At 30.3% G+C, this 26,628-nt stretch overlaps 11 protein-coding genes and 2 non-coding genes across 13 annotated transcripts; 7 read left to right on the plus strand and 6 right to left on the minus strand.

Annotated features, from left to right (window-relative positions):
- Positions 1-714: 714 nt before the first annotated feature.
- TBLA0C05870 (YciI family protein) lies at positions 715-1,017 on the minus strand (the record flags this gene model as incomplete). Its single annotated transcript, XM_004179855.1, has 1 exon — positions 715-1,017. The coding sequence occupies one exon, from the start codon at positions 1,015-1,017 to the stop codon at positions 715-717; it is 303 nt and encodes a 100-aa protein (XP_004179903.1).
- A 1,129-nt stretch (positions 1,018-2,146) lies between these two features.
- On the minus strand, positions 2,147-2,794 carry TBLA0C05880 (uncharacterized protein; the record flags this gene model as incomplete). The annotated part of the gene is made up of 1 exon (XM_004179856.1): positions 2,147-2,794. The coding sequence occupies one exon, from the start codon at positions 2,792-2,794 to the stop codon at positions 2,147-2,149; it is 648 nt and encodes a 215-aa protein (XP_004179904.1).
- Positions 2,795-4,333: 1,539 nt separating this feature from the next.
- Positions 4,334-4,981, minus strand: TBLA0C05890 (uncharacterized protein; the record flags this gene model as incomplete). The annotated part of the gene is made up of 1 exon (XM_004179857.1): positions 4,334-4,981. One exon carries the CDS (start codon positions 4,979-4,981, stop codon positions 4,334-4,336), a length of 648 nt encoding a protein of 215 aa, XP_004179905.1.
- A 1,896-nt stretch (positions 4,982-6,877) lies between these two features.
- On the minus strand, positions 6,878-9,814 carry TBLA0C05900 (vacuolar protein sorting-associated protein 35; the record flags this gene model as incomplete). The annotated part of the gene is made up of 1 exon (XM_004179858.1): positions 6,878-9,814. The coding sequence occupies one exon, from the start codon at positions 9,812-9,814 to the stop codon at positions 6,878-6,880; it is 2,937 nt and encodes a 978-aa protein (XP_004179906.1).
- A 1,208-nt stretch (positions 9,815-11,022) lies between these two features.
- On the plus strand, positions 11,023-12,144 carry CCP1 (cytochrome-c peroxidase; the record flags this gene model as incomplete). The annotated part of the gene is made up of 1 exon (XM_004179859.1): positions 11,023-12,144. The coding sequence occupies one exon, from the start codon at positions 11,023-11,025 to the stop codon at positions 12,142-12,144; it is 1,122 nt and encodes a 373-aa protein (XP_004179907.1).
- A 401-nt stretch (positions 12,145-12,545) lies between these two features.
- On the plus strand, positions 12,546-13,181 carry PAM17 (Pam17p; the record flags this gene model as incomplete). The annotated part of the gene is made up of 1 exon (XM_004179860.1): positions 12,546-13,181. One exon carries the CDS (start codon positions 12,546-12,548, stop codon positions 13,179-13,181), a length of 636 nt encoding a protein of 211 aa, XP_004179908.1.
- A 1,030-nt stretch (positions 13,182-14,211) lies between these two features.
- Positions 14,212-16,485, plus strand: DAS1 (SCF ubiquitin ligase complex subunit DAS1; the record flags this gene model as incomplete). Its single annotated transcript, XM_004179861.1, has 1 exon — positions 14,212-16,485. One exon carries the CDS (start codon positions 14,212-14,214, stop codon positions 16,483-16,485), a length of 2,274 nt encoding a protein of 757 aa, XP_004179909.1.
- Positions 16,486-16,919: 434 nt separating this feature from the next.
- On the minus strand, positions 16,920-17,681 carry YIP1 (transporter YIP1; the record flags this gene model as incomplete). Its single annotated transcript, XM_004179862.1, has 1 exon — positions 16,920-17,681. One exon carries the CDS (start codon positions 17,679-17,681, stop codon positions 16,920-16,922), a length of 762 nt encoding a protein of 253 aa, XP_004179910.1.
- Positions 17,682-18,068: 387 nt separating this feature from the next.
- On the minus strand, positions 18,069-18,150 carry TBLA0Ctrna15S. The gene has a single exon. It is a non-coding gene; the product is annotated as a tRNA-Ser (tRNA).
- Positions 18,151-19,128: 978 nt separating this feature from the next.
- RBG2 (Rbg2p) lies at positions 19,129-20,235 on the plus strand (the record flags this gene model as incomplete). The annotated part of the gene is made up of 1 exon (XM_004179863.1): positions 19,129-20,235. One exon carries the CDS (start codon positions 19,129-19,131, stop codon positions 20,233-20,235), a length of 1,107 nt encoding a protein of 368 aa, XP_004179911.1.
- A 1,942-nt stretch (positions 20,236-22,177) lies between these two features.
- Positions 22,178-22,290, plus strand: TBLA0Ctrna14L. The gene is made up of 2 exons: positions 22,178-22,216; positions 22,246-22,290. It is a non-coding gene; the product is annotated as a tRNA-Leu (tRNA).
- Positions 22,291-23,114: 824 nt separating this feature from the next.
- Positions 23,115-24,296, plus strand: TBLA0C05960 (uncharacterized protein; the record flags this gene model as incomplete). Its single annotated transcript, XM_004179864.1, has 1 exon — positions 23,115-24,296. One exon carries the CDS (start codon positions 23,115-23,117, stop codon positions 24,294-24,296), a length of 1,182 nt encoding a protein of 393 aa, XP_004179912.1.
- Positions 24,297-24,908: 612 nt separating this feature from the next.
- RRN7 (Rrn7p) lies at positions 24,909-26,426 on the plus strand (the record flags this gene model as incomplete). Its single annotated transcript, XM_004179865.1, has 1 exon — positions 24,909-26,426. The coding sequence occupies one exon, from the start codon at positions 24,909-24,911 to the stop codon at positions 26,424-26,426; it is 1,518 nt and encodes a 505-aa protein (XP_004179913.1).
- Between the last annotated feature and the right edge of the window lie 202 nt (positions 26,427-26,628).

Consider the following 26,628-nt stretch of genomic DNA (forward strand, 5'->3'; position numbering starts at 1 on the left):
TAAGATAGGAAACTAATTAGTTTTCTTGATTTGAATTAATTACCAAAGGCATATTGAAGAGAAGGTTGATTCTTAGGACAGTTGTCTAAGAGATTCACCATCTCAAAACTGTAGAATGATGTAATTAGTTAACCTAAAAAGATACAATCTACAATACTTAAGGCAAACAATTGTTGAATAGCTTGATGATAAGACAAGATGGATTAGTAGTTTTTAACCTTAATAAAAATGGGCTCAGTCTAGATTCTAAATCTAAAATAGGAAACATAGGAAACGAAATCTGAGTCAAAAGATTTCATCGAAATAAATAGTCTTCATTAACCACTTCAAAGGTCTATACTTAATAACTATTGTTTCTTCTTTGGATAAATCTAAACCAAAAATAAAAGATAAGTTGAGCAACTGTATTTTGAGATATTATAAATGAGATTTTTTATTTATTTTTTTAGGGTAATTAGCTTATTAAAATATTTAAATTATAAGACAAATTATTATTGCTGGAATATGATTACATCATTTTCTATTAAGTGGTAAAAGACTTTTTATCACCTGACTTATTGTTTAAAATGTGTTTTTTCTTTTTATATCGAAAAACACTATTTAAGAAATATATTCATTTTAGTTATAGTATTTACTATATATGTCGAAATAAAATAATCGTCATTACATCTTAAACATTGTATAACAATGTCTAACTCTCTTGAATCCCAGTAATTATAATGTTTTGTATTCTTCACGATGAACACAATAAAATTTCCGAATTTGAATTGAATTCATGTCCCAAACGCCACCTTTAACAAATGGGTCTTCATTAATAAGTTTCATGGCTTCTTCTTTAGTTTCGACCTTGAGTTCAAAATGAGAACCAATCATATTGCCATTATCATCTAATAAAGCACCACCACAGGACAAAACTCCGGCATTAATCAAAATAGGTAATCTGTCCATATGCTCTTTTAGAACGGGAGTTCTATCAGAATTTGGAATGTCCTTAATAGTTACGTACCATTCTGTCATTTTTTTATTTTATTTTACTACTGGTAAGTTTTCTGTGTATTATTTTTGCAAGTAAGTTATTTAATGAAAATCAACTAGCAGTTAAATATTTATTCAACGAATAGAGTGAATTAAATATACTTTATTTTCCTGTGATATACACTCCATTTGGCTTCTAAATTATCTTGGCTGATGATGATTTCTGAGTTTGTTTGTTGTTCCTAATGCTTTCAAGATGAACTCCGAACACATTCTATTTGCTGACAAATCTTTATATATCGAAATTCCTGTTTACAGTTATTGGTCCGAAATCCATTTTTTCGTACAAACTTCAAACTATATGAAAATGGTCAGAATATTTTTCAAGAAAAATTGTAGAATATATTCTGAATTAGACGTAATAGTATTAACTCTTGCTTATGGTACCTATTGACTTTTATTATAATTAAACACTTGATAATCAGTGTGTGTTTTTTTAAGACAAATATACTTGTATAGTCAGAAAGTAACTATGAAGTAGCCGGATAAACGTTTTTCCGAAAGGCACTTGATTTTTTTTCTGAAAATTATTATACAGTTATTAGCATTATCTCTAGTAAGAATTCTTATAATAAAGAATTACCCAATAAGAGCATCGGCTATCAGAATTAGGTTAAGTTATATTAAATATAAATGTTATTACAACACGATTTATTTGTATATATAACAATACTATAAAGATAAAGAAATTGAATGTATAATTACTAAATAGATTTTTTTGAAATTGAAAAATTAAGAATGGGTATCAAAGCGTATACGTAATAAAAAAATGATATAAAACAATAATGTGAAAACAGTCTATCCGGATAGATATTAGAAAAGGTGAAAAAGTACAATTAATTGATTGATTAACGAGCTCAAATCGTAAAAAAATTTTACGACTATTTAAATTCAATCATGCATATTCTTCCTAATCTAAAATATTTGATTATTTTTATAATATTGTCAAATATCAGATGATCAAAGAGTAAAAGGATAAAATATACAGCGGTTTATAAAATAATCTTAGATTATCAAATAAACATAGTTAATGAAAATGTTAAAAGCGGGGTATTAAAAAATTAAAAAAGACCTATCGAAACAATAGCAAATTTTTTTAGCTTAAAAACATTTAACAGGTAACTAAGTCAACAACAGCCAAGTGAATTGGAGAACATTGTGGAGCAATAGATTGATCGTACAAGTTGTAGAAGTTACCGGACAAACATTGGTAGAAGACATCTTGAGAACCAATAGCCAAGTTACCTTCTGGGGTAATGGACCAACCACCAGCATAGATGGCACCAGCTTGTGGTGGTGGACCATCGAATTGGAATTGTCTGTTGGAAACAATAGAACCGATTCTACCCTTACCATCGGTCAAGACACCGTCCTTCAAAGTGATGGTTAAAGTACCGTCGTTCTTACAAGAAGTTTCCTTCAAAACTAATTCAGCAGATGGACAAGTAGAAGCGGAAGCGGAAGTAGAGGTAGCAGCTTCAGTAGAAGTTGGAGCTAAAGTAGTGGTGACTGGAGTAGCTGGAGCTTCAGTGGTGGCAGCTTGGATTTGACCATCACCGATTTGAGAGATAGCATCTCTCTTAGCAACAGAGTCGGTGGTAATTGGTTCAACAGCAATACCGAAAGCGCTAGAGTAAGCACTGTAACCACAAGAGTAAGTACCAGTTGGAGTTAAAGTGTTCCAAGCGTCACCGACAACGTATTCGGCAGAGGCAGAGGCGGCAATGGCAGCGGCAGCGGCGATGTTCTTGAATTGCATTTTAAATGAGTGGATGGTTTAAAGAAAACGAGTGATGATGTTTTGCTCTGTTATTCTAACGATTGAAAGTTATTTGGTTTCTACATCTTGCTACAATTATTGCTTTCTTAAATAGTTTTTTTTCCAATAACTTTGAGCTAATAGATGTCATCGTCTACCTCGTGGGTAGAAGCTACACACGATTTGCGCAGTATTATTCGGTTAACAAAGTTAACAAAGCTCTGCATAAACCGAGTAAACAAACAACAACTCTACTTTCCCTTCCATGGTTTGTTTACCGTGTCGCTATTGAATATCAATAGACCAAATAATCAACAAACACACTTAATGACTTCAACCAACTTACCCAATTAGTGCCATTGTTCCTAAACTCGTTACCAAAAGGTTTAGACCTTTACTGATATAGTCAGTACTATGATCTAATCCGATATGGTTGTTTCTTAGGGCCCTCAAGTAACTTACGTAGTGAAAAAAAAAAAAACGACTGAAAAAATGATGAAAAATTAAATCGCGTTCGTGTTTTCCTGCATCCGTGGCATTCGCGTTTTGGGAAACGGGAAATTGGATGCAATTTCGGGATTTGGGCACCACCTATATCTTTTCCAAGCTAAATAAAAATGTATAAAGATATTTCGTGTCGAGGAATAGCTCGTTTCAATTACCTATTTCTTGATATCTTGTTGTTCCTCTACATTTTTCGTATCTGTTTTAGTGATCATTAAAGAATTAAGTGTACAAGTCCTAGTGTGTGGTCATGCACGTGGAGATGGATACGACAGGAACTATTGTAACCAAGCAGATGAATAGTGTTACATAGTTTGTTGATGATGTAAAGTACATTTCGCATCCAATTCGGTTATTGATTGGCCAGATTACTGTTTATGAAGAATATGCTCGTAAAGTTTCGTGACTTAAGAATCTACTTTTAAGTGATGTCCATCGAGTATTTGAACAAGAATTCCACGGCTGGACCCTTTTTTTCTTAATAGTTGAAGAAAATAGTAGGATAAACAAGAGTTATTACTAGCATATGATTTTATTTTTTTGGCAGGCTAATGCCAATCAAAACGTCATCGTCGTTATGCTACTTGGATAGCATTGTTTGTTTGTTCGTTTGTTCGTTTGTTTGCTTGTTTGTTTGTAGGTTGTAGATGAAATTATTTACAATGTAAGATTTAGACGAAATTTTTAGGGTATGATATGAGATGATGAGATGTGGGTCAATTCTTTACTGTATAAGATGTCATATTAAACTCATCAGGTAGTATTGTGGTTTGTAATAAGAAACGATTAGCATTTTTGATATCGCTGTCATTTTACTTTGTATCAATCTATACTTATTTTAGTTAAATTTTACATTTATATATTATTTATACGGCCTATTCTCTGGACAAAAAAATGATGGGAAAAAATTCGTGACTGGAAACATTAAGAAGGTTAATGTAAACCTTACGTATTATAAAATAATATTTACACAATGTGTAACCTATTGTACAAAAAGTGGGGCATGGGTGATTAGTGTAGGTAATATGTAGAAGTTTAATGATGGAAGTTTCTCCAACATAGCCTACACCGTCTATGAGTACCATTAGTTTTGTATCCGGTGTTTTTACACCTACGACACCAATAGCCAGCAGGGTAGGACCATGGGAGATGTTCTGAGTTTTCGTTGGCAACGGCAAACAACTCAGCATTACCTTCTACCGAGTTAGGGTTGGGAGTTTCAAAAAGCATACCTTGAACCATGGATAACGGTAACCCTAGAGCACCACGGACTCTATAGGCAATAGGTGGTGAAATTGCATTGCCAGCATCAAACACTTTTTGACCAAATCCGTTAATATTTTGAGAAGTTTTAAATTTCTTCCAGCACTTTTCACATTTTAACTCACCGATACAGCCTGTGTTTTTACATAATTTACATTTATATTGCTTTGGGTATTTCCAAGGTATACTTTGAGATTGAGAACTAGGTGAGCCCAAGTTGAATTCTTCATCAGCTTCATATTCTGGATTTGGTGTTTGGCTTGATGGTGATGCTATTGGTTCATGATAATCAGCTATAACTTCATTATATGAAGGAGGCAAACTTTGGATATCATTATATAGGCCAATATTACCACTAGGCGCAGCATATTGTTCCCATTTTTTCTGTTGACTCATTTTATCACTGACTTTACTTGACATATTATTTGCTAAATTCAATATGTTGTTATATTACCTGGAGATACACAATAAATACTAAAGCTATACTAAATCGTAGTCCTACATATTATATATACCTGCATGGTAGTTGTCAAGAAATTGTTTTTTTTACTTTGTCACTTGTCACTCCTCTTTCATTACGGCTAAGCCTTTTCTATTAGGTATAAGATATCTCTCTCGTAGATATTTTTATTGTAGTATATTGACACTTTAATTATCACCTCTTTAGTCATTTAAGAAGCTTTTTCCAGCCTGTTTTTTCGTGCATAGCCTACAAGGCTGGGGAAAATTCATTCTCCATTGCTTTCTGAGAGAAATTCACGTGACGCAAATATTTCCGGAAAAATATAAAGAATGTGATTTGAAGTTAAAGCATTCTTCTGACAAAAACGGTAGTAAAAAAAACTATACAAAGATTTGTGGAATAAAAGTCAAGAATTAAATCATCAATAAGGGCAATTCTTCAAAAACTTCTCATTCCATTTTGAGTAATGCCAAGTAAACGCAGGGTTTGTATGTTTGTTTGTTTATTATTCACAGATGTTCCTGATCATGACGGTGCCTGTTAAATGGCCCTTAACCAATCTTGGTATGTTTCTTAGAGATTAAGTTTGTCTATTAACCTTGAAATTTTTTTCATCTATTTGTTTGTTTGTTTACTTTTCTTTCTATATAATCTTTAAGAATTTATTTTGAAAACAATAAAAATATGAAGCCGAGGGAAACATTGGCGTGTTAATACAAGAAGGTAAATAGTTTAATTACTTTAAAGTTTATTAAATGATTTCCTTTTTGATTTTTTTGACAGTCTAAACGCAATCCTGTTCTTTCAACGCTAGTAATGGTTCTCTCTGAATTTATTACTATTCCTGGTAATGTAAATATTGGTTCCGACCCTTAGATTTCTAATCAAAGCTCGTAGCCATTGTCTTTTTTTTCCTCATTATCATATACCCCTGAAAACCTTTTTTCCTATGGTTAAATTTTAAAGCTAAACCATGAAGGAAATTACTAATTAAATACGTAATTATGTTTTGTTATTTCTTGATGCTTACTTTGTTTGCAGAAACTGTATCCTCTGTATGATTTATTTATTATTTATATTGATTGATTTAGGAAAGTACGGATATCGGAATTTCTATCTTGGTGTAATTTGTTATCTTGTTTAAATATAACAATTGAAGATCCTGTAAAACTTAAAATTGAGAGAGTAAGACACTTTGTTAAGTGTCCTAAGTTTTTTCATTGTAATTAGAGGTAAAGAAACTTATCTAAAGAATGCTTTATTGTCGATTAAGGGACGCTCTACTTTAAGTTATTTGGAATTAAAGATAGGAAAAAGAAATAAATAATTATACACTATTAATACTATATAGAACTAACTTAAAATGGAAAGTAAATAAAGAATACCCCTAACAAATACTGTACTTGTGCCTACTACTTTCAGAAATTTTTTATATATTAAAAAAATATTCTAATTTCTTTAGAAAAAGGGGGCCGTGTTTTCCTCGAGACTTTTTTTTTTAAAATCACTCAATTCCTTATATCGCTATTTTGTCTTTTTTATATTTTTGATATATTTACTTTTTTAATTATTATTAATTGTGTACTAATTTTAAATTTTTATATAAAACTACGCAATAATGACAAAAAAGTAAATAATAATAATAAAAAGGAACGCACTTGAAAAAAAACTATTCATTTAAAGTTCTGGGATAAATAATAACAAAAATTACCAAATTAACAAACATATATAAGATTACATAAAAAAATAGCATAAAAACTACTAAAGTTGGATATCTTTAAATTTATCTTCAATTTCCATTTGATTTCTAATATACAAACAGGTAGAATAAAAATGTTGAATAGGTATTGAGATCATTTCTTCCATTGAAACGCCAGTTTTATTTTCAAAAATGATATAAATGTACCATCTAGTCCCATTACAACAAGATTTTTATCTTTATTCTCAGGATCTTGTAATTGTAAGGAATTAAAGGTTTCTTCAATCCCAAATAATGCACTAGTGACACTATTACTTGCGTTGCCGTTGTTGTTTTGATTATTATCATTTATACTTGATTTTGAGTTATTAGAAGTTCCCTCTTCAATTTCTTCTTCATTTTTCATCGTCTTTAAATTAATTTTAATTAATTCTATTAATCCATTAATATATTTTACTGTAACATGGGTATCATATTCTTGATCATGAATGAAATAATATAAGCATCTATTTAATATTTCAATCATTAATTCACAACTTTGAATATTATCAATAATAGAATCCGCAGTTCTTAGAGATTTTTGTAAACATTCTAGAACTCTTTTACCTTCATGATATAATTCATCATGCTTTTGCAATTTTTTATCATCTTTATTAAGTTCATCATCTTCATCATCTTCTTCACCTAAATATGCAATTTCTGTGGCCCACCATAAATGTGAACATAAATATACTGCTCGGCATTGGTCCTGTTTTTTCAATAATTTTGAAGCATGTAAAGTACATCTTACAATCAATTGTTCATAATAAGAGTCTACATATAAAGACCTTGTCTTTTGTAAAGTTTGACACATAAATATTAGAGCTTGGAATTGGGTCTTTGAATCACTTAAAGAATCTTCAAAAATTGTAAATGCTTGCGAAAAAAAATCATATGAAACTTCAGTTAAAAATAATTGATCAGCTAACGATGCACTTGTCAAATAAAATTTATAAACTGAATCATTCATTTTAGATCCACATAAATTGAATAACTCATTAATACAACGAGAAACATGTTTAAAACATAATTTAGCAATATAATCGAATTTTTCAATTAACAAATTTTGTTTTTTCAAAATATATGACTTTCTAATAATTTTCCAAAATTGAGTTATAACTGATGGGAAAGTAAATTGAATATTTTTATTACCCTTTAAGTACCAATTTTTTAAAATTAATAAACATTTGATTTCCTTTTCCAATAATTTTATGATTATAACTTCGTTATCTTTATAATGATTATCAGTATTATTTCTAAATTCAATAATTTTATCTTTTTGAATACTTGAATTTATAATGAACATTAATACATGAGAAAATTTTGCAATCTTTTCTTGTAAAGGATTTAAAGGTAATTCATGATCTATATCAAGTATGGAATCATTTTCTTGACGATGGAAATGATGAGATTGTGAATGAATTTCGTTTAATAGTTTTTTTTGTTCTTCTGAACCGGATATGGTATGAACAATTTCTGAACCATTTCTATCTCTATCACCAATCAATTGTTTATCTAATGATGAAGATTTTAATTTCAAATTTTTAGAATTTCCTAGATTTAAAATTGGAATGAAAATAGTTAATAAATTATCTAGATGTTGAGTAGATTCCAAATAGATGAAATTTGATCTTGAATCTATAAGTGCATGCTTTAAATCATCTTTCAACTCTATTGGATTAATGTCTATGGGATTGAAATTAATGAAAATGTCTAATAATGTTTCTGCTACTTTAATTTGAATATTTGTCGATTGTAATGATAAAAGATGACGATAAGACTCACAGTGAGTAATTAATAAATAAAAGAATTTTTGTTTTGATGTAGTAATTAATTGTTCAGATATATCTAACAAAGTTAATAAATTTAAAAATAAAACTTCATTTTCCTTTTCTGAAATTAAATTTGGACCAAAATCATTACATTTTTCCACTGTAAAACTATATAAAGCATTTAAATTTTGTAAATTTTTAGGATACCAACGTAAAGATAATTCTAATATACTCTCTACCAAAGGTATGATTTGATTTAAAGTGAAGTCTGGTCTTTCCTCATTCAAATACGACAGATAATTCCAAAATATTTGAAACACATTAATACTATTTTTCTTATAAGCGAATGAATCATCTTTTTTATTATTCTCTTGGGAGTGAGCAGCTTCACATCTATCCATGTATCCATTAAGTCTGTTGACAAAACTTAATACTACTGTATGAATGGCAACATCTGGATTTAATTGTAAAGTTGTATCTAATAACATATCCAACGTATTTAAATGATAATTATCTGGGAAAACTTGACAAATGACATCCAAGAGATATTCTTGAGAAATCACATCTCTACACTGTACAATTTGATCTAGAATCAAGGGTAAGAATTTATCTTTATATAGAGTCAAATTATCATCTCCAATGATATGTGATAATCTTACCAATTGAGTACCAATCAAAATTTGTAATTCTTTCCTCTCTTTGGATCTCTTATTTCTTTCTTTCAATGGACCCTGATGTTGTAATCTAACCCATAATTTATTCATCTCTACAAAATTGGTAATAATGAAATGACAACTAAAATCGATAGAATTATCAGGTGTCGGTAAGATTCCCTTGGTTCTTTGAGACAAATAATAACGCAAAAAGAGACCTCGTATAGGATTTTGTATCCCACGACACATCTCTATCATATCTTTACATAATTCTTCACCAGGAGCATCATCGCATTTCAAATATGCAGTTCCCACAGTTATCATCAAGTACAATCTTGGTACAATATTACCAGCATATTGTACCAATTCATATAAATCTGCCAAATGATGTCTTTTCTGATGATTTTCCACTAGATAGGGCAATAATATCGATAGAGTATCATATATCATTATATATAACTCGTAATATTGTTTTGGTAATAGGTTTGGGTTTCTTAATTCTGTCAACATCACAGAACAATGTTTCAAAGCCCCCATTAAATTCCTATGGGTTACAGTTTTTTGAATACTGCTGGATTCTTTCTTTATAATACGACTAGCTTTATCTAACGAGTCTGAATATGACATTATACATGTATTTTTTATAATACGTTTTAAATTCCTCTTGTAATTAGTTTGGTAATATATTAATATATAAATACAGAATGTCCAATTGGTTGCTGTTTTTAATATTATATGATAGGTTAATGGTTGTTTAATGAAAGTCTTGGCCTAGCCCAGCAAATATCTTTATCAATGTATCTTATTTTATGGTACTATTGAATGTTGAAATAGGTTAGGACTATATATTAACGTATGAATATTAAATGTATATATTTTATTCCATCTAATATATCGTCTTTTGTCTATTGTCAATTGGCTGTCCCTTATCTTAGAGCAAAAAAAGGCGATAACAGGCCTGTTCGAACCCCGTGCGCCGCAAATTTCTGATTAGATATTATGCCAAAATTGGAGAATGTTACGGCGGTCTAATTACCCAGAAAATACTGATATTATATAGGCTACATAATTGTTTTTTCCAGTTTAAGTCCGATTTTTGCGGGTCTGGCTTTAGATTTGATGTATACATACATACATATATACATATATATATATGAATATATAGAGACGCAAGAGTATTATGAATTTAATACAAGGTCTCATGTTACAAGAAATTGCAATCGTAAATGACACGTAATGAGATACTATGTCACACATTAATCATATTTCACATAAAGCAGCTATATATATATATATATAGTAGTTAAGAAATGTATTCCTATATACGAACATAGATATGAATATATAAAATCACCATGGCAACGGATAATAACACTTCCTAAGCAGAGTTTGGTCTGGACTTGACTTTACATCTCTTAAAGCCCGAACCCTTTGGTTTCGAATCTGAAAGTCCATCTAATCATAGGCACTGCTGTCAAAAATGGTGGTTATTTTAGTAAAAGTTTTATCTAATTTGGAAATTATGTCATGCGGGCATCGAACGGCGTTCCTTGAATTAATGAAGCAATGTAGTAAGTAGAAATCTGGAAAACAGACACTCATGCCGATACGAAATGGAAAATGGAAGAAACTCCCCTTGTTAACAATTCATTTCTCTCTCATGAGTGAGAGAACTTAATAAGCATTGTTACGCTCGAACTGCGTATATAAATTGATACAATTCGTAAAGAGACGTTGTTGTTACGTGTTAAGGGCCGAATACCTTATACTTGTTACACTCGATTGTCCCACAATAGTCTTTGTTCCCATTGTGTGATACTTAAAACTAAGTAAAGATGATTGGTTCACGTTTATCCAGAACTATTAATAGAAGAACTCTCTACATTATTGGTGGGGTGGCAGCAGCTACTTCTGCCTCTTTAGCTCTTTCAAATACTGAAAATGGTCCAAACTTTTATTCGTCATTATTTACAAACCAAAAATTAAGTTCAAAAAATCAATTTGTTTTGAACAGTGGTAACAACAATGGTTATGAAAATGGCAAAACTTCTCCTAATGCATCCCTTTTAACTGCTGCCCTTGCTTTAAAATTGGCTCAACCAGTCAATGGGAAGACCTTAAAGGATTACCAAGAAATTTATAACGCCATTGCTGAAAAAATTAGAGAAGATGATGAATACGATAATTACATTGGCTACGGCCCTGTCTTGGTTCGTTTAGCTTGGCATTCTTCTGGTACCTATGACAAGAGTGATAACACTGGTGGTTCTTATGGTGGTACTTATCGTTTCAAAAAGGAAAACACTGATCCTTCTAACAATGGGTTGAACAACGCTGCAAAGTTTTTGGAACCGATCCATAAGCAATTCCCTTGGATCTCCCACGGGGATCTATATACTTTAGGTGGTGTTACTGCTATGCAAGAAATGCAAGGCCCAGTTATTCCATGGAGACCAGGTAGAACTGATACTGCCGAATCAACCACTCCAGACAATGGTAGATTACCAGATGCTGCCACCGATAATAATTACGTTAGAAGTTTCTTTGAAAGATTGAGTTTCACTTCTGATAGAGAAGTTGTTGCTTTAATGGGGTGTCATTCCATTGGTAGAACTCATTTGAAAAATTCAGGTTTTGATGGTCCATGGGGGGGTGCTGTAAATATCTTCTCTAATGAATTCTTTGTTAATTTATTACATGAAAATTGGGCTTATGAAAAAAATGCAGCTGGTAATATGCAATACAACTCTCCAAAGGGCTTCATGATGTTACCTGCTGATATGAGTTTAACCAAGGATTCCAAATATTTACCAATTGTCAAGGAATTTGCTGAAAATCAAGATGCATTCTTCGCTGAGTTTTCCAAAGTATTTGTTAAATTATTAGAAGCTGGTATTACTTTCCCAGAATCTCAAAAGCCTTTCATCTTTAAGACTTTAGATGAACAAGATTTATAGTCAGCTTTGGATTAGCTCATTTTAATTTTTTTTATTTGGGTGCCTCTTTTTTTTCTTTTTTTTATTATTTATTTCAAAATCTTATATATAACTATTTATTTATTCCAATAATTATTAAGGCCACCCATATTTATGAGAAGCTTTGTTAGTCAATATTTTTTTTGTAGTTTTCTCTTTATTTAAAATATTACTTTCTTTTTATTAATCATTTCGTACGCTCGCCTACATTATTTTTTTTTTTTTTCTTTTCTTAAAAAAAAACATTTTTTAGGATAAATTTCAATTTCCTTGTTTGATTATTTCATAGCTAATATGCTTGCTAACAATGAGTACACTTAAAAAAAGAATATAATATAGTTACAAACTTGACAATCATACCTTATAGCAATACTTCCAATATAATGAACCTTTTAAGATCTACAGTGACAAAATCACTGGCATCATACAACAAATCAGCAACTCTTTTACTTCTAAATCATGGTAGAATACCCTTAACAAACACCAATACTATCATACTCGGCCAATCAATTATTAAAAGACATAATTCTACAGATACTTCCAAATCATCAAAGAGTGCCAATGTTCAATTGACTTGGCCTGATTTCTTTAAGATGCGTAAATATGAACGCCGTGTAAATGTTGGTGCATCTGTCTTCACAGCTTTCCTCGGTTGTAATCTATCATGGTTCTATCTCTCCACTCTACAGATTGACCCAACTCAAACTTTATTTGGCTTTGATCCATTAGTTGTCATTTCAGGGGGCCTTGTGGCATCTGGTTGTGTGGGTTATCTTTTTGGCCCATTATTTGGATCTCAAATATTTAATCTATTACATTTGAAAAAATTAGCAGATTTCAAAATCAAAAATAAAGAATTCTTAAAACATGTCATTAAAAATAGAGTCGATGCCTCTTCACAAAGTTTCAGTAACCCTGTGCCCGATTATTACGGCGAAAGAATTGGATCTTTGAAAGATTACAAGCAATGGCTAAGAGATTGTAACGCTTACAGAAGAAAAAGTAAAGAATTCTTGTAATCGATTATTGATTTTTTGCCAACCTCTCTCTGTGGTTTTACAATTTTCTTCCGCACGCCATTTCCTTTGTATATACAACCTATCTGGCTCCTTCTGACTTTGTACTACCAAAATACTTCTTCTATTTTAAATCCAATATTCTCATATATAACTCACTATTCTCATCTATATAATCTATCCCAACTCATTACATAACTCTTACATATACTATCGATAAGAATTCCAATTTTTCTTCGTTGTATCTGTTTTAATTTTAAAAAAACTATGTCATAAGAGTGACAAAAAAATAATACTAAAAGACACAATTAATCTTGGATACAATATCGTATAGTTTTGCATACAAATTAGCCGCCCAATATATATAGTCGTCCAATCCTGGACTATCTTGTAAATAATCCTATTATATCCATTCAAATCTCAAATGGCGCACGCTTGCCTTTATTTCCGATGATATTTTTTCGTTTTGGATTCTTAACGATTTTGGTTTCCTTAATTAAATCTCCGTAAAAATGATAAGGCCCAAATTTGAGAACCATCATTATTAGTAAAAAAAAAAGGACTAAGATATATAAAAAAATAAATAGACTTATTTTAACTAAAAAAATAATCAAAGGAATAAAGTATTGTGGATATTAAAAGAGGTCTTTCTACTCAAATTGTTTTCATATGCTACGGGACTGATTCAAATATAGCTTTCATTTGACAATCTGCGCTGCATCTGCTTATTCAAAAGTAACTTTCTGTTGTTTGATTTTCCTCATAAATTTCTACAATCTGCATTACTTTTTTTTTTAATATTGCTAAATTGAAATTGTTATTACGTATTTGACAACCTTATAATAGGAATATATTTAAATTTCCACTATTTTTGGCTTCTCTAATAAAAAAAAATCTGTGTTATTGTGTCCATTAATAGAGCAGGAAACGCATTTAAGTTAAACTGAGATACGAAGACAGTATAGTAGACTTACAATAACTCTATTTTTTTATCCCACAGAATCACACATTATAAACTCAAATTAAAACCATAATGGATGAATCTAAACCTAACTCTGTATTTCCTTGGGATAAGTTATCGGATGATCTATTATTTGATATATTTTCATCATTACCACAGCCAGATCGCTTATCATTATGTCTAGTTAATAAAAGATGCAATAGAATTGCAACAAAATTAATTTATCGAAGAATATATTTAAATGATTCAAACGTTGTTACAAGCGATTTCATGGATCTTGCGATCAATTGGACTTTGCTGATGATCCCTTCGTATTTACCGGAAGAAAGATCAAGATTATTGGCTAATAAGAAATTGAAAGGATTAATTAAGACTTTTATTAGAAACCCAGTAACCTTGAAGAATGTCCAATGGATTAGAATTAATTGGGACTTAGAAGGTGAGTTGCAAAAACGTATCTTGGAATTGTTATGTTCAGAGGGTACTTCATTACAAAGGTTAGAAAACATCACAGATCCTTCGTGTAACGATATTATTGCTAATGGGAAAGTTTCCAAATATCAAGTCACAAGTTTTGATATGGCTCCACCAAATTCTTTACCAGAATTACCTGTACCAGAGAATTATATTCCAAATTTGAAAATATATCTAAGACAAAGAATTTCTTCTAGATTATCTCATATGACTTTATTCATCGATCCTTTAAAATTATTCAATTATTTGTATCTTTTAAAGGGGAAGTTACAAATTGTTGATTTAAAATTTCATTGGAGAAGAGAGTTTTTTGATCCTATTTATTTTAAAAATCCAATACGAAATTCTTCGACTTTGCCTCCATTAAGAGATTTATCTGAAATATTCGATGTTAGAAGTTTAAAAGTCCTAACCGTTATTTCATGGAATGAACAATTGTTACCAAGAGAAGTAGAAATGATTAAAAATTTTAAAGAATTTATCTATCTAGAAGATCTTTCATTGATATCAATTAAGCAAGATACAAAATTATTAGTACCGTTATTTGAATATTTAAAGAATTTGAAAAGAATTAAAATGGATTTTTTACAACAATATTCACCAGAATCTACAAATCCTGAAATTTTCTTAACAATTTTATTGAATTGTAATAAATTGCAATTCATCGATATGAGATTTGAAGGTATGGATCTTCCAATTATCTCAATCAAGGATAGAACCGTTGATATATTACAAAAATGTCAATGTAATAAATGTAATCATGTTTTCAATAAGATTTTAAAAGAAAAATTATTCCTCTTTTCGGAAGATATATATTTAGAGGGTGATCATGAAGCTGCAACGAAGGATATATTTACAATGATGAGAGCTTTATCATTATTACCTTATTCAAAAGCTTGCGATTCTTATCCAAGTGTAAGAACTCAACCAATGAATTTACATGAATTTGTTAATATAATGAATGATAATTTATTTTCTTATCGTAAAAATAAAAATCAATTGGTTAAAGATTTTAGTAGAAATATCTTTAAAAAATTGGAATTAAATGATTCATTAAACCTTAATAATGATGATAATAATGATAGTCATACTACCCCTCTATCTTTCCATAATGATGATTATAGAGAACAATTTAATAATGATCATGAGATTAATAATGACAATAATAATGATGAATATACCATGAGTGAAGTCCCGGTTAATGAAACTCCAGTTAACGAATTTACACCTAATGAAAATACTAATGATGACTTATTCGATTATCCAATATACAATGACGCAAATGATAATATTCATCAAAATAGAAATGAAAATGAGAATGCTGTTATTGCATGGGAAGGAGGTAATACACAACCAGAAGAAAATGGGTTTATGACAACAAGGGAACCTAGTGAAACACCCAATGATGAATTAGTAGAAACAGAAGTTGAAGTGGAAGAAGATGGTGGAATTACTGTAAACTTTGAACCAAATACCAATAATGGGACAATAAATATCCCAATTACTAATTTTTCAACAAATGCTTCAGATGCTAGTAGTGGCCTACCGTCTGACTTTTTAGGAATGAGTAATATCTTACCTCCTTATACTACTTGTGATGATGATGGCTATTTATTAAAACTACCTCATGAAGTATTAACAGAAAAAGACGTTATTGATTGCTACCATGCATTAATTCATCATTATAGGGCAACATATATTGCGTTTTTGAGAGGTTTCCCAAAGCTAAGATTTTTAATGTTGAATGATATTCCATCTGTTGTCGTTGAAGAAAACTGTGAAAGAATTTTCCAACCAGCTTTATATCATGCAGATTATAAGACGAATTTAACAGGCTGGTCATGCTCTAATTCCAATAAAAACGGGAGGTGAGTGGATCGACAGATGCTGTCACAAAGAGAGCTACCGTTATTTAACCCTACAAATTTCATCTCTTGCAGAATTCACCTTTGCATTATAACTCTTGTTATAAAAATGCTTTACCCATCATTTTTAAAACTCAACTATTTTAGCTGGTTTGAATGTAAGATTTAAACATGCTACTTCAGTTTCCAAATTTTATTACTTTATCTTACACTTCATTATATACTAATTTATAGATATTAATTTAATCGCGTTTAGAATTACTTATAAGACTGAACTAATACAATTTAAATCATTACTTGAGTTCCACCCTTTTTTTTCATTTAATTAATCAATTTTTTTCAAATGGTATGTGTAATTATCAACGATATAAATCAGATAATGAATAAATTGATTACGAGTAAAGGTGTAGTTGGATTACTTCTCAACTCTTTCTTAGTTTTTTAAACAAAAATTGCCATTAATGCAAAGACACTGTAAAAAATCAACAACGGATAGGCAATTAATAATCTTGCATTTGTTAATTGTAAAAGGGAATTTAAAAAACCAGACGCAGACCATGTACTCCAAATAACAAACAAGCCACCTAACACATAACCAGCCGTGTTGTCTAAAGAATGAAATATACCAATACTTGATAAAATACATAAGGGTAAGAAACAATAACCTAAAATAGAAGCAGTGTTAAAAAATTGTAATTTATTATTATTAATATTATTGGAATCATTATTTGACATAAACTTTGATAAATTGTGTAATGAAACAGTACCAAATAATGCAACACCATAAATATATCCAAAATGAACCTTACCAGCCATTAAAAGGAATAATCCAAATAAAAGGAAGAAAATTACTGGACCTGATAAATCAGAATCATTTAGAATTTCTTGGGAAATACCATTGTTATTCGACGAAGTAGGTATAAGTACCATTTTAGTTTTTGTAATAATATGATCAAAATTGATACCGATTTCTTCCAATAGAGGCGGTTCATGAGGATAACCCTTTGTAGATAATGCATATAATATACCAGAAGGTAATGGATCTGGAACTAGACCCATTGAATTACCACCATTGTTAGGATCATTTGAAGAATCATATTGGTATGACATGGAACCTTGAGGAAACATGAATTGATCAGCTCCATTTGCAGGCTGTTGACCTTGTTGATAGAAGTTTTGATTCATGTTCATATTCATGTTCATATTTTGATTTTGGAAATTCTGCTGGAATGCCATCTATGATTACTCTTTGGAATTTTTGTTTAATGTTACACTAAAAATATAAGGTTCAAACTTCAAATCAATATCTATTTAACTTGTTATAATTAAAGTGACTTGATTTGAATTGACGTTTTTTTTTAACTTGTTTTAATTTTCAGATGAAGTACACTCAATTTTCACTCGGATTCGACATAAAGCCTTTTTAACTTAAACAAACAACAAACACGAAACACGCTTAAAAAATCTACAAGACTAAAACCATTATATAACATTAATTTTTAGAGATTTAGCCTAACGTTTATATTTGTAATTGAGCTAAAATGTATATATTATCGTCAATTTTTCAAAAAAAAGAAATTCAAAAACAAACGACAACTACAGGATTCGAACCTGTGCGGGCAGAGCCCAAGAGATTTCTAATCTATCGCCTTAACCACTCGGCCAAGTTGCCTCTTTTTCTTGAGAATTTATTATCTTATAAACACTAGGAACAAATAGAGAACTATGGGAAACGCACGTTGTTATAGCAAGTTTAGTGCTTTAAATATATATTTTACTGGGATTCAAGAGAGTTATACATTGGTATACAATGTTTAAGATGTAATGACGATTATATTATTTCGACATATATTGTAAATACTATAACTAAAATGAATATATTTCTTAAATAGTCACGTGATAAAAAGTATTTTACCACTTAATAGAAAATGATATAATCATATTCCAGCATATTTAAATAAAATGAAAACTTTATAATTGTTACTCATTGTTTTGTAGATACAGCACCACAGTAAAAGGTGACATTTAACAAGAATATATAAACTCTATCGTTAAATTTTGCATAATATGTAGTAGTATAGAAATATAATGTAGAGATGTTTCTATCTTAACGATGAACCTGATGATATTTCGCTATATGGGTGCTACATATACTTATATCTTACAAAAAAAGTTGAAATAAGTTTTGTAATGGAAAAGATATTGTGTTTAAAATCAGTAAATTGAATTCTTAATTCAAGCTAATATTTCAATTTCAAATGATATAATAACATTCTTCAAGAACTAAAAAATGTATTTGTAACTAGAAGTTATATTCATCAACAATATTACATCAATTTCTTTAATTGTAGGTTATCGGCGTCAAATAGTCTGTTCTGAAAACCATTTTATACCTTCTAATCTTTTGTTGGTGTTATTTTTCATTTTTTTAACGCCCATCTAAAATTTTGAAAATTCAAGAAAAAATAATCTTAAATCTTAAAAACGATACAAGTTTAAAAGCAATACAATAAAAAAAAGTTGGTTGCACCTCAAGTCACCACCATTTTAGTGATTTTAGCATTTGATACTGCTCAATAAGCCAAAAAAAAAAAAAAAGGAACTATAGAAGAAAATAACAAATTTACACAGATTAATATTATAAAGCAAAATGGGTATCATCGAAAAAATTCAAGCCATTGAAGAGGAAATGGCTCGTACCCAAAAGAATAAGGCCACAGAACATCATTTGGGTTTACTAAAGGGTAAATTAGCACGTTATAGACAACAATTAATAGCTGATGAAGCTGGCAGTTCTGGTGGAGGTGGTACTGGTTTTGAAGTTGCAAAATCCGGTGATGCAAGAGCCGTGTTAATTGGGTACCCTTCTGTTGGTAAATCCTCTCTATTAGGTAAAATTACCTCAACAAAATCTGAAATTGCACATTATTCTTTTACAACTTTAACATCTGTTCCGGGTGTTTTGAAGTATCAAGGTGCTGAAATTCAAATCGTTGATTTGCCAGGTATTATTTATGGGGCTTCTCAAGGTAAAGGCCGTGGTAGACAAGTTGTTGCAACCGCAAGGACTGCAGATTTAGTTTTAATGGTTTTGGATGCTACTAAAAGTACACATCAAAGAGAATCATTGGAGAGAGAATTAGAAAATGTTGGGATTAGATTAAATAAGGAAAGGCCAAATATTTATTTTAAAAAGAAGGATACAGGTGGTGTTAAAGTGTCATTTACATCACCACCAAAAAATAATTTAACCGATTCTACAATCAAAGCATTATTGAGAGATTATAGAATACATAATGCCGAAGTCTTAGTCAGAGATGAGCAATGTTCAATTGATGATTTTATCGATGTCATCAATGAGCAACACATAAATTATGTCAAATGTCTTTACATTTATAATAAAATCGATGCTGTTTCATTGGAAGAAGTTGATAGATTAGCTAGAGAGCCAAACACAGTTGTTATGTCATGTGAAATGGATTTAGGGTTAGATGATGTTGTTGAGGAGATCTGGTATCAATTAAATCTAAGTCGTGTTTATACTAAGAAGCGTGGTGTAAAGCCAGCATTTGATGATCCATTAGTCGTCAGAAATGGTTCAACTGTCGGAGATTTGTGTCATAGCATCCATAGAGACTTCCAGGATAAATTTAAATATGCATTAGTATGGGGTTCATCCGCCAAACATTCACCACAGAAATGTGGTTTAAATCACAAAATTCATGATCAAGATGTAGTCTCATTGTTCACAAAATAATTATTTTCATTTTTATATTTTAAAATATTTAAATTGTATATTAAAAATTGAATTGAAGTTTGAGTTTTTTGGAAGATATGCGAAGAATAGTTTGCATGGGATTGCAATATATTAATATATTCCAATAGCCAATATTATTAGTATTGTAAAAGGAATGCTACTGTTTATTACTTTTTATTTTGACGAAGTTTGGTCTTCGCAGTAGTATATTTTATTGCGTCAAGTAGCATCTTTAAGATAAATTATTAGTCTTGAAACAAATATGTTACAGGCATCCTTTTTCCAACCACAATAATACCACTTTCAAATTCAAATACTTAGATCCATTAAACTTCACTCTTAAAACCATAATCGACACATCAATCTGCAGTTATATTGTAATCATTTTCAGTGACTTTTTGTACAATCGAAATATTCTAATATTACCGGCTATTGCACCTGCCAGTAAACCTATCAAGCTAGAGTTTTCTTCATTGGACAAAGATATAATAGTTATTATGTTTCAATACTGTGTGTCTTCTGCGATATATAATTTTGGCTTATATTCTATCAAACCATTTAGATAGTGTCAAAACAATCTTCTATTCCTTGACTTCACTTAGTATTAAAACTAGAATCCATTTTTGATCTATTTTCTGCCCCACTTAAATTTCTACGTACTTATAATATATCTAGTATTAACTAAAACTAGTAGCACTATTTTTTTTATTGTCAACTTATATAAGTCAACATCAGTTGTAGACCAATTTATAGATACAAAACTTTTTAAAATTCTATCTTAAAAGAAGAGAGTATCCAATACTAACCTCGTACTTTTAAGCAATTTAATTTTTTTTTCTAAACCATAAATCACTAAAAGAGAATTGTATATTTATGAGTCAATAGAAGGAGAAACTAGTTCTATTATTATAATGTATAAATACAAATGGCTAGAAGTGACGAAAAATTGTGTCATAATTTGTTTAATATAGTAAATGAATAGAAAAGAATTGTAGTTGAAAGTGTTGATTATTTCTAGAAATAAAAATCAAACATAATCCAAAACTAAACAATATTACCTCTATATCTTTTTTAGAAAAATCTGTTGTAGACATATGCTAAACAATAAAAAGTAATGTTCTCAAGTTTAGGCTTTAAGCAAACGATCACGTAATCCGATGACTACGAGTCATACAATCGTACAGTCGTGCGTTCACGCAATTATATGACTATGAGTCATAATATAATGCAATTGTGCAATTGCTTGACAAGTTAGCAAACTAATATTCAGGATAAATAGTTCTATTTGAAAACGTATAAATAGGGCTACTTATCCATCAAGAATTCATAGGTTTATAGTTCGTTCATATTAATTTTATAGTTATAAGAAAAACAAGTTATTATTTAAGCACAAGTGGTACTCTAGCTTTTAGTGTAAAAGTCCAATTACTCAAGAACAGTTCAGGTTTGTGTAAACCCTAAGCCCTTATAGTATTATTAGTATTGTCCCGATATGATTACAACAGAATCTGTTGTAGACGAGATTGACTTTATACTCATCTACAAGTTGCTAACTAGAAATTATACATAACACTGTGCAACTGCTAGTTGCATACCTGTGAATATCGGTTCGATGCATAATCTCTACTAGTTAGCCAGCATTACTCAAACTGTGCACTCCTACCCTTATAAGTAAGTTTACAAACAGTCCAATTAAAGTAAAATGGGAAAGCTGGCGTTGACCTTTGAAAAGTATTTAAAGGCCAGCTTTTCCAGACTTAAGACATAAATTTATAGTTCTTTCACATAGTTATTTAGTTTAAAAAAGAACAACAATTATATTCGTAAGTTCGAAGGATTAACTGGTGTTAAGTTAATAAGATTGTTAAGTTAAGTTTTGGTAGTTACTATTTTAGTGTATCGTACTCCTAAGTTGGTTTACAACAGAATCAACAAATACAATGGTTGTTTGGCCGAGCGGTCTAAGGCGCCTGATTCAAGCGTTAGCTTAACACTCAGAAAGAGTGGAACCCTCAGGTATCGTAAGATGCAAGAGTTCGAATCTCTTAGCAACCACAATTTTTCTTTTTTCCGCGAAAATTAAAATCACGTGATTGTATAAACCACTTTTTTGAGTAATATACTGTCTCTTCATATTTCTGATTCTGTATATCATTTCTTGGGTGTATGTATCATTATTTTATGCTATAAACACTGTTTGGGTCAAAATAACGCAAATGTTACGTAATACCTAAACCTCAAAATATTACACTGGCGTTTCGTATAAACAGCATTCAATATTGACATTAGAGTTTCCTTTGAATAATTAATATTTATTACTAGCCTCAACCCTTATATCTTAAATAACCTATCAGAACTCAAAATGCTGTAACTAATAACAATGCGACGCGAATTCTAGTATCAATATTGACGTGTTTGTGATACGCGTTTCACGTGATGTATCCTTGTTTGGTATCTATCTGCTCTAGGAGGCACCCCTTGAAAAAAAAAAATAAATCGAGTCAGCTTTAGTTCTCCACTCTTAGTAAGGCCTCTGCCGATGAGCTGAAAAATATATAGTAAAATGATAAATTTCAGTTCGCATTCTTGTTGTAATTAAGGTCAGATTATAAATCAAAAATATATATTAAAGGATTTTTTTTCCATAGGACATTTTCGATAACTAGTTCTAAATATTTATATAAATCACTAATTTTTTATTTCTTTTCACAAATTACCTCTAAGTTCTTTTTTTTTTTTGATTCATTTATTATATCCGTTAAAGTATCTTTAATTTTATAAATTCAATTACTGTAAATTTACTTTAACTCAAAACTATTTATTAAAAAAATATATTATATTTTTGCCCTCAAGAAACTAAAGACAACTAGAAAAAAAAAATGTCCAAACAACCACCAAAAGAAACTCCTTCTAAAGTTGCTGCCAGATCTCTTAGTGGATTGGAAATTTCCGATGCTGAATCTAATTTGTCTTCTAAATTAGAATCTATCAAGGAAAACAATTATGATCAAGAGTCATTGGAAATGAGATTAAGTAAAGCTACTAAAGAGCATCGTGAATTCTTAGAATCACACAAGGTCCAAAGACATGCCTTGAAAGAGTTAGAAAAAGATGAACCTCTTTTGAACAAGGATAAGAAGAGAAAGATTCTATTCCCAATTGAATACCCAGATATCTACGAGGCATATAAGAGAGCTGAAGCTTCCTTTTGGACTGCTGAAGGGAACAATAGATTGAATGCTAATGAAAGGTTCTTCATTTCAAGAGTATTGGCCTTCTTTGCTGCCTCTGATGGTATCGTTAATGAGAATTTAAATGAAAATTTCTCTGTAGAAGTACAGGTTCCAGAAGCAAGACTATTTTATGGTTTCCAAATTATGATCGAGAATATTCATTCAGAGACTTATTCTTTATTGATTGATACATATATCAAAGATCCAAAGGAATCTCAATTTTTATTTGATGCCATTCAGACCATTCCACAAATTAAAGAAAAGGCTGAATGGGCTATTAGATGGATCAATGATAGTGACGCTCTATATGCAGAAAGATTAGTGGCATTTGCATCCATCGAGGGTATTTTCTTCTCTGGTTCATTTGCTTCTATTTTTTGGTTGAAAAAGAGGGGTTTAATGCCTGGGTTAACTTTCTCTAATGAATTAATTTGCAGAGATGAAGGTTTGCATACTGATTTTGCTTGTTTATTATTTACTCATATTGAAAATAAACCTAGCCATGATATTATTGAAAAAATTGTCACAGAAGCCGTGGAAATCGAAAAAAGATATTTCATTGATGCTTTACCTGTAGCATTATTAGGTATGAATGCGGATCTAATGAATCAATATGTGGAATTCGTGGCAGATAGATTATTGGTTGCCTTCGGTAATCCAAAGGTTTACAATGTTGAAAATCCATTTGATTTTATGGAAAATATATCTTTAGCTGGTAAGACTAATTTCTTTGAAAAGAGGGTCTCTGATTATCAAAAGGCTTCAGTCATGGCTGTTGCTTCTAATAAAGAAGCTGGTGGTGCTATGGCTTTCGATGAAAGTTTCTAATGTCAGCTATATTTAAACGTTTTTCCAATATTATTAATTTTTTTTTTTCGATTTTAAACTTCTATGCCACCTACATATTTAACGATGAACAAGTATCGCCATATTTTCCATTTTTCTAATTTTGCTAAGCTGAAATGTTACTGTTTAGCTCATTTTTCTTATTCTATTTGATTTATATTTATTTAATGTATGTTTTATTTTAATCTACAAAATATATAAGTATATAGCAATTATTAAAATATGCACTTCATAAGAAATTTATTGAACTGAATAGGTGCAACCTAGTACATTGCTGTTTATTAACACACTTTGTAATGTTTTAAAGATATTCTCTTGTTGACTTTTTCTTCTAAAAAAAAAAATCTGAATGCGATGCCGCCAAAAGTAGATTAATGAAGAAAAAATGAATAATCGATGCCCAACAAATAACATCGAAATTTCAACAAAGAGCTATTGATCTTTACCGCAAAAAAAAGCATTTAAAGTTAATAACCCTTATTAATATATATCTTAGAGGATATAATAATTTTTGTTTCATCATTACTATACTATATAAGAATCTTCCATGAATTTGATCTTGTAAATAGTTAGAAAGAGAAAAAAAGAAGAGGAATGTCGACATATATTAGAGGACCTTTATGTGGTATTGATAATTGTCCCTCTAGATTATGGCGTATTTTAGCAGGTCATCGTACATGTCAATATGGGCATGTTATGGAAGGTGATTATGAATTTAATGATGACGAAGATGTTGGCTCTGGAAATGCAATAACACGTCGTTTAAATTTAACTACAAATGCAACAGGTAATTTTCAATCGAGTATATCTTTATCTCAGTCCCAATCAATATTAGCGAAAAGTCAGGATAAAAAAGTATATGGGTCCAAGGGTAGATTAATATTTGTCAAAAGTTTCCAATGGATATTAAAGAGGCAATCAGATTGGATTGTTAAAAAGACTAATAATCAACTGATTGATAGATTTGTTAAGAATTTATGGATGATGTATTTGAAGAGTATTGATGGAAAAGATGAAGTTGGTTTAAGTTTGGTATCAAGTATAAGTATTCTTTTAATCGCCTGTACTCAACTACATATTTCTATATATACCAGTGATTTCCAAGAATGGATAACTAATGGAGATTTGTTATATTTTAAAGCCAATGAAAAGATACCAAGTCAATGGAGAGAAACAATGCCCAATTATTATTTGAAAATATTAGAAGGTGGTAGTGTCCCTACTGAGAATCAAATACAAAATAATGTCTTACATCTTTTAGATAGATTAAATTTCGAAAAATATTGTGGTAAGTTACAATTATCTATGGAACCATTAATTTTTAAATTAATTCTTGAATTTACTCTTCCATGTGAATTTTTTTCATATGTATCTATTGCAATTAAAGATAGGAACGATTTATTAGAATACGAAAATGTTGCCATTAAAAATAAAGTAATTTTGATTAAGCATCATCCAGAATTTCGAATTTTATGTTATTTCTATTTTATTGTAACCAGCATGTTAAGTTATGATGAAGAAATTTATTCAACTAAATGGTTAAATCGATATTTGCAAATTCAAAAAGATAATGAAGAGCCTATCACAATGAGGGCTATAAGGTTTGATAGAGATGTCTACGATTGGGATGCAAATGATACACAAGATTATTTAAAGTGGATAGAAACGAAATTTTTACCAATGCAAGGTACCCCTGAAGAACGTAAAAATGGTGGTAAGATTAATATCGATCAAAGAATCGCCAAGAGAAAATTATACAAGATGATACCAATACCAGATACCTCATCAGAGACGTCTGCTATACCAGAGAATATTAATAAAGAAAACAATGATAAAATCGATGACGAAAATAATGAAATGAATTCTGACCGTAAGTATCCAACTAAGAAAAAGGGCAATCTAACATACATTGGAATCATCCAAGATCAATACTTAAAATTAAACTCAGATTTCCTAAATAATGATGAAATCGTCAGTAGTAATAAAAATAGAGAGCAAATAATAGATGAAATTAAGCTATTATACATGGCAAGATTGCGGAATCAATTTGGAATTTCCAAAGCGGAATTTGAGAACGGTATTGCAGAAATGGAACAAATGCTAAACGGCTAAGTTATTCACCACTCATCCTACAAGCCACTTTGATGAGCTACTTATAACCGTCTTGAAAACCCTGATGTTAAGCTACCTTTAATCTAAACATTCCACTACAATAATAACACTGAAGAACCTTCTATATTTTTTCACCCTCGTATAAGTCAGTGGAGTTTTTCGGATACTGCGGGAACGAGGTTCATAACCAGAAGCATCGCCT

This window comes from Henningerozyma blattae, chromosome 3 (genome assembly GCF_000315915.1).
Source record: "Henningerozyma blattae CBS 6284 chromosome 3, complete genome".
Taxonomy (NCBI): Eukaryota; Fungi; Ascomycota; class Saccharomycetes; order Saccharomycetales; family Saccharomycetaceae; genus Henningerozyma; species Henningerozyma blattae.